The sequence below is a fragment of the Melanerpes formicivorus genome, unplaced genomic scaffold (assembly GCF_026170545.1).
Source record: "Melanerpes formicivorus ecotype bairdi unplaced genomic scaffold, bMelFor1.0.p_v2 SCAF_68, whole genome shotgun sequence".
In the NCBI taxonomy this organism is placed as follows: domain Eukaryota; kingdom Metazoa; phylum Chordata; class Aves; order Piciformes; family Picidae; genus Melanerpes; species Melanerpes formicivorus.
In genome coordinates, this window is record NW_027142420.1 from 2,747,134 (window position 1) to 2,760,257 (window position 13,124).

Sequence of the window (13,124 nt, forward strand, 5' to 3'; positions counted from 1 at the left end):
ACTTCTTCCTAACATCCAGCCTAAACCTCCCCTGGTGCAGCTTGAGACTGTGTCCTCTTGTTCTGGTGCTGGGTGCCTGGGAGAAGAGACCATCCCCCACCTGGCTACAACCTCCTTTCAGGTAGTTGTAGTGAGCAATGAGGTCTCCCCTGAGCCTTCTCTTCTCCAGGCTAAGCAACCCCAGCTCCCTCAGCCTCTCCTCATAGTGCTTACTGTACTATTTCAGCAACAAGACATCAGCAAGGTATCTTTCTGACTTAGTAGCATAGTAGAAATGGCAGCAAAGCTTTAATCAAAGCAACTGAATGTTCTTTTTTCTGTTTGTTTGGGTTTTTTTGTTCTGGTTTTTCTTTGCTTGTAGATTTACCAATGTGCAGAATGAATTTAATGGAGATGTATTTCAGCTACCAAAAGGAGCAGCCAAACCTTCACGGCGATGCGTTCACAAGATATAATTGCTCTGGACAGTGGAACAAAGCTCAGCTTTCAAGAGATACTGTCTTTAATAATCTTAGTCAGGATGGAGCAATGTTCATGTTGGTTGTGTGACCACTGGAAGCCTGGTACTTCAGATGGTATTAGTTTTGATAAGAGCTAACTAGACATCAGCCCTAAAGAATGAAACCTGAAGAGACAGGCTTGGTCCATGCAAACAGAAATGTCTGCTGAGGCTCCCTCATGCAGCTGACTGTCTCTTGCTGATAAACAACACATCTCAGAAAGAGACTGGATGAAGGACAAATATTTTCAGCATCACGACTAAACCAGCCTTGCAGTGTCAATATTTAAGGCCCAGGCATGAAAAATTAAGAGTTTTCTTTATTTCACTAATAATGTACCACATCAGAGAAGCTGTGCAGTTCTACTTTTGACAATTCAGATGGAAATCTTGGAAGGTCTGAAAGCACTCCAGACAAAGGCAGATTTATCATTTCAAATAAAAGGGCATGGTTTCTGGATGTTGATATCAAAGACTAGTGATGGATGAGAGCATGCTAATCAAAGGAGTGAGCAGAGGGAACACAGATGATTGCTGTTTTGATTAGGAGAGGGAAATGAAGATCTCATTCCTAAGTGGAGATACACACACATTCTAAAAACATTACACAAATCTATACCTAACTTTGCAGAACACACTCTGTATGCAGAGGAGCTTAGGTATCACAGAATCACAGAAACATTCAGGTTGGAAAAGACCCTCAGGATCACCAAGTCCAACCCACAACCCTACTCTACAAGGGTCACCCCTAAATCATAGCCCCAAGCACCACATTCAAACCACCTTTAAACACATCCAGGCTTGGGGACTCCACCACCTCCCTGGGCAGCACATTCCAATGCCTGACCACTCTTGGTGTGGTCAGCAATTTTTCCTGATGTCCAGTCTAAACCTACCCAGCTGTAGCTTGAGGCCATTCCCTCTTGTTCTATCACTGATTACCTGTGAGAAGAAACCAGCACCACTCACTCTACAACCTACTTTCAGGTAGCTGCAGACAGCAGTGAGGTCTCCCCTCAGCCTCCTCTACATGCTACATCTCCATGATCTCGAAGGTCTTTTCCAACATGGTTAATTCTATTCTATTCTATTCTATTCTATTCTATTCTATTCTATTCTATTCTATTCTATTCTACTCTACTCTACTCTACTCTACTCTACTCTACTCTACTCTACTCTATTCTTCTATTCTATTCTATTCTCTAACTAGAACAACAGTCAAATGTTGGCTTTGATCAGTTCACTGAATCATAGAATTGTCAGGGTTGGAAGGGACCACAAGGATCCTCCAGTTCCAACCCCCCTGCCATGGGCAGGGACACCTCACACTAGATCAGGTTGCCCAGGTAGTTCCAGTTAATTGCTTATAAATTTCCAGATTCAGAAGCACTTACCTAATAGAAAACTGGGGAAAAAAAAATCCAAGTAAACATTACAGGGAACAAACAAAACCAAAGCTTCTGTGGGGTGCAATACTGCAAGACCAAGTGTGGAACTTCAGAATCAAATTTTTATTGTCAGCTTTTACACTTTTGACACTCAATTCATCTAGCTATGCACTTTTAACAAGAACTTTTCAACATCAAGAACTTTGCTTACTAAGCCACAATGGGAGACAGCCAAAGCTTTGTTCAATTTGTAGATTTATATGCAGTGGCAAGGTCCAATGAGTCCCCAATGATACTTGGACAAAGTACTTAGAATCACAGAATGGTGAGGGTTGGAAGTGAGCTCAGGAGATTATCTAGTCCAAGCTCCCTGCTAAAGCAGGGGCACCCAAAGCAAGTTGCACAGGATCACACCCAGGTAGGTTTTGAATCCCTCCAGAGAAGGAGACTCCATTTCCTTTTCAAGCGATGGTAACAGCCAACTCCTTGGAATCCATCTTTCTCTTTTAATCAGGTAATAACTACAAAGCAGATCCCTCTGATACCTTTCCCACTGAAAATCTGTAATGAGTGAACAACTTGTTAATAATCTCAAGAAAGCATCCTGGTCACTTTAGCTCACAGACTCACAGGATGTTAGGGGTTGGAAGGGACCTGTGGAGATCACTGAGTCCAAACCCCCTGCCAGAGCAGGACCATGCAATCTAGCTCAGGTCACAGAGGAACACATCCAGATGAGTCCTGAAAGTCTCCAGAGAAGGAGACTCCACAACCTCTCTGGGTAGCCTGCTCCAGTGCTCTGGGACCCTCACTGTGAAGAAGTTCCTCCTCATGTTGAGGTGGAACCTCCTGTGCTGGAGTTTATATCCATTGCCCCTTGTCCTATCACAGGGTGCAACTGAGCAGAGCCTGCCCCTGCCTCTTGACCCCCAGCCCTCAGATATTGATAAACATTTATTAAATGTTGGCTGAACAGAGAAAGAGAAACCATTTTGCTAACTGGAGAACTCGTCATAAAACCTACTGCTTTACACCTTGCTGGAGTTGTGAAGCCTACAAGAACTGAAACATGAAAAAATGGGAATCCAGAATAAGTGCATTAAAAGAAAGAAAGAAAAGAATTCTTGACATACATTTCTATTTGCAGGTTGAGAGAGCTTCTCTTCACCCCTTCTGCCCTGATGAGGCCACATCTAGAATACTGTTTCCAGTTGTGCCCCCCTCAGTTTAAGAAGGAAAGGAAAGTGCTTGAAAGTGTCCAGCACAGAGGAACAAAGATGCTGAAGGGAGTAGAACATCTTCCTTCTGAGGAAAGGCTGAGGCTCTTTAGCTTGGAGAAGAGGAGACTGAGAGGTGACCTCATTCATGTTTATAAAGATGTGAAGGACAGTGTCAGGAGGATGGAGCCAGGCTCCGCTCAGTGATGTCCAATGACAATACAAGGGGCAATGAGTGCAAGCTAGAGCAGAGGAGATTCCATGTGAACAGAATGGAAAACTTCTTCACTGTGAGGGTGCCAGAACCCTGGAACAGGCTGCCCAGAGAGGTTTTGGAGTCTCCTTCTCTGGAGACATTCAGAATCCACCTGGATGCATTCCAGTGTGATCTGGTATAGGTGCTCCTGCTCTGGCAGGGGGGCTGGACTGGATGATCTTTCAAGGTACCTTCCAACCCCTAACATTCTGTGATAATCCATAGAAAAGGATGTAAATGAAGATAAACTGATGCCACTGAGAAGGAAACAAATAAAGGCTATTTGAATCAAAATGATTCTGAGTGCAAAAAAAAGACTTTTTGGTAAATTGTTAAATTTTGTTAAATTGTGAAAAGAATTTTCCCCAGACTCATTGAGCAGAAATGCAAGGCCAAGAATCAAATGTCTGTCTGAACTGCCAACAATCATTTCACTCTGCTACTCAGGAGCCCTAGCAAGACACATCTAACGATGTGCTTAATGCAACTTATCCAAATACTCTAAGTGCCTCCTTTAATGCAAGATTACTGTCCGAGGAAAGCAGATTCTCATCCTCTGGAAATACAAATCCACATTGCACAATCTCCCAGAGTAAACACAACATGGGTGGTTTCAGTGGTTATGGACTTTCCAGTCTCATCTTGAATCCAGAGAAATGGCTGGCAGAGAAGGTGAGTGGAAACTTGGGACTCTACACTCAGACTCTTCTTGCTTTTTGCCTCAGCCAAGACTTCTGCGGCTGTGTGTAAATGCAGCTGCTGTCCATTAACCAGCCAGGCACTACTGAATCTAACTCATCTGATACCTCAAAATTCTCTTAGAATCACAGAAATGTTAGGGTTGGAAGGGACCTCAAGGATCAGCCAGTTCCAATCCCCCTGCCATGGGCAGGGATACCTCACACTAGATCAGGTTGCTCACAGACACATCCAGCCTGGCTGCAAATGAAGCTTCCACCACCTCCCTGGGCAACTTGTTCCAGTGCCTCATGTAGTGGTTTGAGCCTTAACTGAGAGTTAAAAGCTCAAATGGGGAAAAGGCTGAGAATCTCTTCCCCACTTCCCCCCCACCTCCTCCCTCCAAACAGGGAGAGGAGGGAAAAAAAAAAAGGTAAGGAGCAAACCCACTAAGCAACAATCTGGAGTCAGCTTGGAAGTAGAGAGGCAAATAATTTTTTTTCTTCAAAATATATATATATATAGCAATAACAGGGAAAAAAGGTTCACAAGGGCAAGGAACAAAAATGGATGGGAGGGGGATAGAAAAAGAATAATACAAAACCAGTCTGTCTCTGAGGAGGTGCAGAGGCAGCAGGGAGAAGGATCAGGTCCGGCCACGTGGCTGAGGATCAGGAGAGCAGCTGCAGTAGCTCTCATCCAGCAGAGGCAGGAGCCAAAAAGGAGATCCCACAGCTATGAGGTCCTGCTTTTTTATACCCTTGCTGGGCAGGGAGGGGGGAGTGGAACAGACTCAGCTTTCCTAGGGGGGAGACGCCCTTCAGGGAGTGTAAAGTACCCGAAAGCCCTCCACCCTGCTTTCTTCTTTTGTTTTCAGAAAAAGGTGTTAACCCACCACACCTCACCACCCTCACGGGGAAGAACTTCTTCCTAATATCCAATCTGAATCTACCCATTTCTAGTTTTGCTCCATTCCCTCCAGTCCTATCACTCCCTGACACCCTAAAAAGTCCCTCCCCAGCTTTCTTGGAGCCCCCTTAAAATACTGGAAGGCACAAGAAGATCTCCTTGGAGCCTTCTCTTCTCTTAGATTGTGCACTAACTTCCGTGGTCTCCCACTTTTGCATGCTTTAATGTGAGTCTGATCTGTAATCAGCTATTGACACTGCTTACCTTCCCCCTCCCTGTATTAGCACAAAGTTTTATATTCTCTGCATAGCCATTTATCATTTCATATATTAAAGGCTGCTTAAGACACAGCTAAATTCTTCCACCTCTTGGACCTTCCTTTGAAAAATTTACTGGATGCCCAATATATATAATAGTCAATAGCATGTGAGAATAATTTTTATGCAACTCTGATAGTTAGAAAGACAGATAACTCAATTATTAGACCATCTATCAAAATATTCAGATGCAGAAGAGGCTACTAAAAAGATTGATGACTGAGAAAGTCCACTGATTCTCCAGCCATCATATTCACACATTTGGCTAGACAACATTTTTCGCTGCCTTCACAAGCAAGCTTCATTACCCATCACTCCACTGAAAAGAGTTTATTATGAGGCTGCCATCTTGGCAAGACTATTATTTAGATGATAAATGTTGGGGGGAAAAATGCATCTAAGGTTTGTGTTGGGTTTTTCTTTCTTTTCTTTTCTTTTTTTCCTTCTTCTTCTTCTTCTTCTTTTTTTTTTTTGCTTTTAAGATGAGCTTCCTGACAGCTAAAACAAACAGCACCTCCATTTCTAATTAACTTAAATTTGGCACATACAAATACAGGTCAGGAAAGCTATGATATGCTACTAGATTATCTTCGGGCTGAATCTTGCCCTTCATTTGTAAAATGTAAATGAACTAATTAGGAGAAACCCAGCATTATTTGTGACAAAATGCTGCTGCTGCTTCTTTGCTCTCTGACATTTATGAGCAACTGTGGGCCTTCATTCTAACTTCCAATGGATGGATAATTACCAGCAGAGACACAGAAATCATTGTCCCCACTCTACCCAGCGCTGGCTGGACCACACCTGGAGCGCTGCCTGCAGTTTTGGTCCCTGCTGTACAAAATAAAAGATGTGGACAGGCTGGAAAGCATCTGGAGAAGGGCCATGAGAATGATCAGAGGACTAGAAGCCCTGCCATGTGAGGAAAGGCTCAGAGAGCTGAGTTCATTCACCCTTAGGAAGAGAAGGCTTAGGTTGGATTGGTTGATGGGTTGGACACGATGATCTTGAAGGTCTCTTCCAACCTGGTTTTCTTTTCTATTCTATTCTATTCTATTCTATTCTATTCTATTCTATTCTATTCTATTCTATTCTATTCTATTCTATTCTATTCTATTCTATTCTATTCCATTCCATTCCATTCCATTCCATTCCATTCCATTCCATTCCATTCCATTCCATTCCATTCCTACTCGGTGGATACCAGGAGGATGGAGACTCTTTTTCTTACAAGGAGTCCCGTGGCAGAGACAAGGGGTGATGGGGACAAGATACTGCTGGGGAGATTCCCTCTGGGACTCCAGAAGAAGATTTTTCACAATGAGAGCAGTCAGACATTGGAATCATCTCCCAAGGGAAGCAGTGGATTCCTCTACATACTCAGCCTGCCAGGGTGCTGGGCCATCTCATTTCAACTACACTGTCAGATGATCCTTGGGGTCCTTTCCAACCTGGCATTCTGTGATTCTGTGAGTTATGCTCATGCTGATTTATTTGGCTTTTAGTATTTTTAACCTGAATGAACACTGAAGGTCTCTGAAGGCAAGGGAGCACAAGACACTGCACCAAGCAGCTAAAGGCCATCCCTGCCAGCACCCTTCACAGAACCATAGAATCGGCAAGGTTGGACAAGACCTCAGGGATCGAGTCCAATCTATTACCTAATATCTAAAACCTCCTGACTAAACCATGGCTCTAAGTGCCACATCCAATCCTCTTTTGAACACCTCCAGGGATGGTGACTCCACCACCTCCCTGGGCAGCACATTCCAATGGCCAATTACTCTTTATGGGAATAACTTTCTCCTCACCTCCAGCCTAAACTTCCCCTGGCACAGCTTGAGACTGTGTCCTCTTGTTCTGTTGCTGGTTGCCTAGGAAAAGAGACCAACTCCCACCTGGCTACATCCTCCCTTCAGGTAGCTGTAGAGAGCAATAAGGTCTCCCCTGAGCCTCCTCTTCTTCATTTGCAGTATTAAGCTGCTTAGGTGCATGTTGCATGACGATGGGTATGAAGGGACCACTTTCAATATCTAAGTACCTGAATCAAAGGGAAATCTCTCTTAGTATGCTTAAAGTGCCTGGGAAATCTTCTCTGTATCTTTTCTGTGCATGATTGTGGTAGTTTTAGGCTATGCCTTTAAAATTTTGTTACAGGTTTCAAGCAGAAAAGCAGAAAAGCGTAAATAAATCACTAGGGGGTGTGAAAAGGAAAAAGATAATCCTAAACAGTTTCACTGGAGAGATATCTGCCATAAGTTTGGCTGTACCATAACCATCTTCTCTCTTCTGATCTCTTCTCTGCTCCCTTCATGCTCTGAAGGGAGACTAATCTCCTTCTGCTCGACCTTGGCTGCATTGTTTTGGTGAAGTCTAACAACTGCTTTTTCTCTGCCCCTTTCTCCCTTCTGACCAGGGGTGGGGGGAAGCTTCCCTGGTCCCCCCTTGACTGGGGGATATTCTTGTGCTGTTTGTTAATTGTGAATACCTGTAACTATTGTAAATCCTGGACATTTTGTACATATCCATTGCATTCCATTGTAGATTGTAGTTTTGCCTGTAAATACAGCTTCCATTTGCTTCCAACCGAGCTGGGCTGGCAAAGTTAATGTTGTGGGGGGAAATTTCAACCCACCACAATGATGCACAGCAATAGCAATCTGCTTTGTTCATTAGTGCTAAGAGTTAAATTTTGCTTTCTACTCCTACAGCCTACCCGTCCTCGATTGCCATTTAAAATGGATTAGACTAGCAAATATAGAATTACACAAAGGAAGGGGGAGTTGGTCATTCTTGAGTTTCAGCCCTGCAACTTGACCTTGTTGAATAAAAAATACATGATGTCATAGTTTACAGGAAGGGATTCTTTTTGCCTTGGGTTGGTTTGAACTGTTCCTAGGTAGATAAAGACTCAACACTAAGAAATACATTGAAAATGTCAGATGTAAATGTCAATTAAAAATTACAAGGAATTCTGAAAGGTAAGGTCTGGGGGGGTTGACATTCTTTGACATAGAGGAGTGTCTGCAACCAGGCCTTTGGCAAGCATAGCAGGATCTATGCTGTCAGCTCTTATTGTACATAAACTTCGATGGTTGTCTAATCTGAATGAGAAATACCAGGAAAATTGGAGCTGAAGCCTTGCAGTGATGTGGATGGAGGCTGAAAATGCTCTATCTGCACTCCATGAGACTCCTGTGACATGATAGGGTTTCAGACAGTACAGAAAAATATAAAAGGTACAAATAATTCCACCAGAATCTGTGGCTCTTTGTTTACTACTTAAGCTGAGAATGCAGCAGTGATAGAGGCTTAAGTAATAGAATTAAATGATAATGAGACTCTCAGTTGCATGTCCATATTAAATACAGTGTCTAAGGAAAAAAAAAACAGGCATGAAAAGATAGACTTAATTAATATCAATCACTCAAATGTAAATGTTCACATGAACACAGTGTGTTCTGTTCTCTCTCTTTGCTTTGACAAAAAATTAGCTTTCACACAAAATAAAACAACCTGCAATGCTCAGCCAAACAACATTAGAGCAATGCTAGGCATAAGGCATGTTCTGAATGGAAAATGATTTAACACTCTGTTATTCAATGATGCTGTTTAAGAGGGGATGACTTGCAAAATCTGCAAAACTGTACCTTGGAGCTAAGGTAAGGAAAAGGAAAAGGAAAAGGAAAAGGAAAAGGAAAAGGAAAAGGAAAAGGAAAAGGAAAAGGAAAAGGAAAAGGAAAAGGAAAAGGAAAAAAGGGAAAGGGAAAGGGAAAGGGAAAGGGAAAGGGAAAGGGAAAGGGAAAGGGAAAGGGAAAGGAAAAGGGAAAGGAAAAGGAAAAGGAAAAGGAAAAGGAAAAGGAAAAGGAAAAAAGGGAAAGGGAAAGGGAAAGGGAAAGGGAAAGGGAAAGGAAAAGGAAAAGGAAAAGGAAAAGGAAAAGGAAAAGGAAAAGGAAAAAAGAAAAAGAAAAAGAAAAAGAAAAAGAAAAAGAAAAAGAAAAAGAAAAAGAAAAAGAAAAAGAAAAAGAAAAAGAAAAAGAAAAAGAAAAAGAAAAAGAAAAAGAAAAAGAAAAGGAAAAAGAAAAGGAAAAAAAAAGAAAAAGAAAAAAAAGAAAAAGAAAAAAAAGAAAAAGAAAAAGAAAAAGAAAAAAAAAGAAAAGAAAAAGAAAAAGAAAAAGAGAAAAAGAAAAGGAAAAAGAAAAGGAAAAGGAAAAGAAAAAGAGCAAAAATAAAATAAAATAAGAGAAAAGAAAAGAAGAGAAGAGAAAAGGAAAAGATAAAAAAAAAGAAAGGAAAATAAAAGAAGAAAAAAGAAAAAAGAAAAGGAGAAAAGAAATAGATAAACTGTATGTTGATTTTCATACTCTTCACATGTCATTAAATAAAGATAGCAGTGATCCACGTTGGAAAGAAGCTAAATGTATCTAGAACATGTGTGAAGTGCAGAGGTGTGCCTCTAATGTGTGTGTGTGTGTGTGCATGTATGTGTGTGTGAATGTACAGAGAGATCACAGAATCAACCAGGTTGGAAAAGACCTCAGAGATCATCGAGTCCAACCTAGTACCTAATACCTCCTGACAACTAAACCATGGCTTCAAGTGCCACATCCAATCCTCTCTTGATCACCTCCAGGGATGGGACTCCACCACCTCCCTGGGCAGCACATTCTAATGCCCGATTACTCTTTCTGGGAAGAACTTTCTCCTCACCTTCAGCCTAAACTTCCCCTGGTGCAGCTTGAGACTATGTCCTTTTGTTCTGGTGCTGCTTGCCTGGGAGAAGAGACCAACCCCCACCTGGCTACAACCTCCCTTCAGGTCATTGTAGACAGCAATATGGTCTCCCCTGAGCCTCCTCTTCTCCAGGATAAACAACCCCAGCTCCCTCAGCCTATCCTCATAGGGATGTGCTCCAGACCCTTCCCCAGCCTTGTTGCCCTTCTCTGGACACATTCAAGTGTCTCAATGTCCTTCTTAAACTGAGGGGCCCACAACAGGACACAGTACCCAAGGTGTGGCCTAAGCAGTGCTGAGTACAGAGGCAAGAAGAAGAATGACCTTTCAGTTCTTTATGTTTGGGCTGACAATGAAGGTTTGGATGCTGGGTAAGCACAAACAGTTTTCCTAGCCACTTGACAAATGCAACTCCCAAGGTTTCCTCCTTGTCAAGTCATTATACCACCAGCTTCCCACCCACCAGCACAACTTTTTAAAGTTTGCAAGTGGAGAATATTGATCTGGCTCCAGAACAGGCATCCAGTCTCAGGCTGCGCCAGGGGAGGTTCAGGCTGGATGTTAGGAAGAAGTTCTATACAGAGAGAGTGATTGCCCATTGGAATGGGCTGCCTGGGGGGGTGGTGGAGTCACCATCATTGGAGGTGTTCAGGAGGAGACCTGATGGGGTGCTTGGTGCCACGGGTTAGTTGTTTAGGTGGGTTGGATTGGTTGATGGGTTGGACACGATGATCTTGAAGGTCTCTTCCAACCTGCTTTATTCTATTCTATTCTATTAGAGATTGGAAAGGACCTCCAGAGATCATCCAGTCCAACCCCCCTGCCAAAGCAGCCTCACTTTGGGTAGCCCACACAGGAATGCATCCAGGTGGGTTTGGAAAGTCTTCAGAGAAGGAGATAGTTCTAATAACTTCATATTGTATATTTAAAACTAATTTTCAGCTAACTGCAAACTGAAGTCTCAAGATCAGACATAATGCATTACGAAGTAACACATTTAATCGTGGATTTTGGCTTCCAGAAAGTATGGTTACTCTTTTAATATAAGTATGGTTATTCTTTTAATATTACTTGTGGGAAATGCATTCCTTCCAGAAAGGGCAGAAGCACAGGACTAACAACACTTAGAATACAAGTGGGGGGGAAGTAATCTACTACAGGGATGACTTACCATTCTTATTCAAAGGGAAGAAGAAATGCATCTCTTTCACTATGTGAAATTGCCTTTAGTTCAATATCAGTGTCAAATATGACATTTTCCTATGGTCTTCCTTAGATATAGTAAAGTTTTTTCAGCTAATAACAGTGTCAAGCTCTCTCCTGGGACTCCCTAGGAATTACACTCCAGAATGTACAGATGCCTTAGCCAGGCTGGCAGAAGATAGAAAATGTAAATGACTGTACTCGAGTTTAGATCTTCTTACAGCAAGCCACTGACAGTGCAGCCACTAATTACTGTTTGAACTGTGTGGTGCAGAGCTTGAGATGCCCCTCAGAAAAAAAAAAAGAGCAGTCATGCTTATCAGCTCAAAGACTTTTATAGCCAGGACTCCAAGGTTTGAATTGGAAAAAAAAAATCATAAATTTAGACTTTATGAAACAAAAAATCCAACACCAAACCCAATGCCAGAAATAGCAGCATGCATTCAAACCCCAAGACAATTGACAACGTGTTCAGAGCCTGCTTTAAAGCACAGCCTGTGTGTAAGTAACTTCCTGCTCATGCTGTCCAAATCACCTTTGGTCATACAGATAATTGAACAGTTTTTATCCTCTTGGTTACAAGAAATGGAATGGAATGGAATGGAATGGAATGGAATGGAATGGAATGGAATGGAATGGAATAGAATAGAATAGAATAGAATAGAATAGACCAGACCAGACCAGACCAGACCAGACCAGGTTGGAAAAGACCTTTGAGACCATTCAGTCCAACCTATCACCCAACACCATGTGATCAACTAAACCATGGCACCAAGGGCCTCATCCAGGCTCTTCTTAAACACTTCCAGTGATGGTGACTCCACCACCTCCCTGGGCAGCACATCCCAATGGCCAAACTCTCTTGCTGGGAAGAATTTCTTCCTCACGTCCAGCCCAAACCTCCCCTGGTGCAGCTTGAGATTGTGTCCTCTTGTTCTGGTGCTGGTTGCCTGGGAGAAGAGACCAGCCCCCACTTGGCTACAACCTCCCTTCAGGTAGTTGTAGAGAGCAATAAGGTCTCCCCTGAGCCTCCTCTTCTCCTGGCTAAGGAACCCCAGCTCCCTCAGCCTCTCCTCACAGGGCTGTGCTCCAGACCTCTCCCCAGCTTTGTTGCCATTCTCTGGACACCTTCCAGCAACTCAACATCTTTCCTAAACTGAGGGGCCCAGGATGCACCAATGTAGGCCAGGGAACAAGGAAAACTGTGGTCTCTGCCACACATTCATGTTTTGCACATGCACCAAGTCTTGCTTACCTGGTGGCAAGGAAAGCTTCGCCTGCTCCTAGCACTTTGAAGGAACAAAACCATGGAGGGAAGGGATTCTTTGAGTGCATGAATCATTTTACACTCAGTTTGCTCAGCACATGAAATAGCTTTTTCTTCCTAAAACCTCATTCTGTAAAATTCATCTGGAAATATGCAAGCCCAAACTTGCATTTCCCTAGCTCTTTATTACTGAAAAACCTCAATGCCTAACCAGCAGCTTAAATTGCAGCTGTGCAAACCCACTGACAAGGTACACTTTGTACATTTTTAATGTGAAGCTTAATTTGAAGATGAGGTTGCAGTGCAGCACTGCAACTGAAAATTGCTTAACAATACCATTGATGTATGAGCCATAAAAAACCTTGCTAAGCTGTCCCTGCAGAACTCAGAGTAATAAAAAGGTGTTCTTTTGCACTGAGGTGAACAGACATGCTTGACTGCATCTAGGGAGCTGTTCTGTTAAATGAGAAAGTGCCATTTCTTTCCTGTCAGTACAGACCAATTTAAGATACTCAGAGATTTAGTTAGCACAGGGTACAGAATTTAATGAAATAGACACAACAGCAAACAAACCAAAGCTGTGGTCAAAGCTTTCAGTCAGGTTGTGTGGAGGATTGATATTACATCTGTGGCACATGTGGTAAAAAAAAAAAGAA

The 13,124-nt window shown here is 42.6% G+C and overlaps 1 protein-coding gene across 3 annotated transcripts in view; it reads right to left on the bottom strand.

Annotated features, from left to right (window-relative positions):
• The window catches only part of CDIN1 (CDAN1 interacting nuclease 1), a 155,067-nt gene that overhangs the window by 58,719 nt on the left and 83,224 nt on the right, over positions 1 to 13,124 (bottom strand). The window contains exon 11 of one of the 3 annotated variants that reach the window (XM_068162920.1): positions 1,883 to 2,448. The exons of the other annotated variants lie outside the window; for them this stretch is intronic. Within the exon in view, the coding sequence (XP_068019021.1) occupies positions 2,409 to 2,448 (40 nt within the window). The 3' untranslated portion in view covers positions 1,883 to 2,408. Of the gene's footprint in view, positions 1 to 1,882; positions 2,449 to 13,124 lie in introns of those variants that run through there. 3 annotated transcript variants of the gene reach the window in all.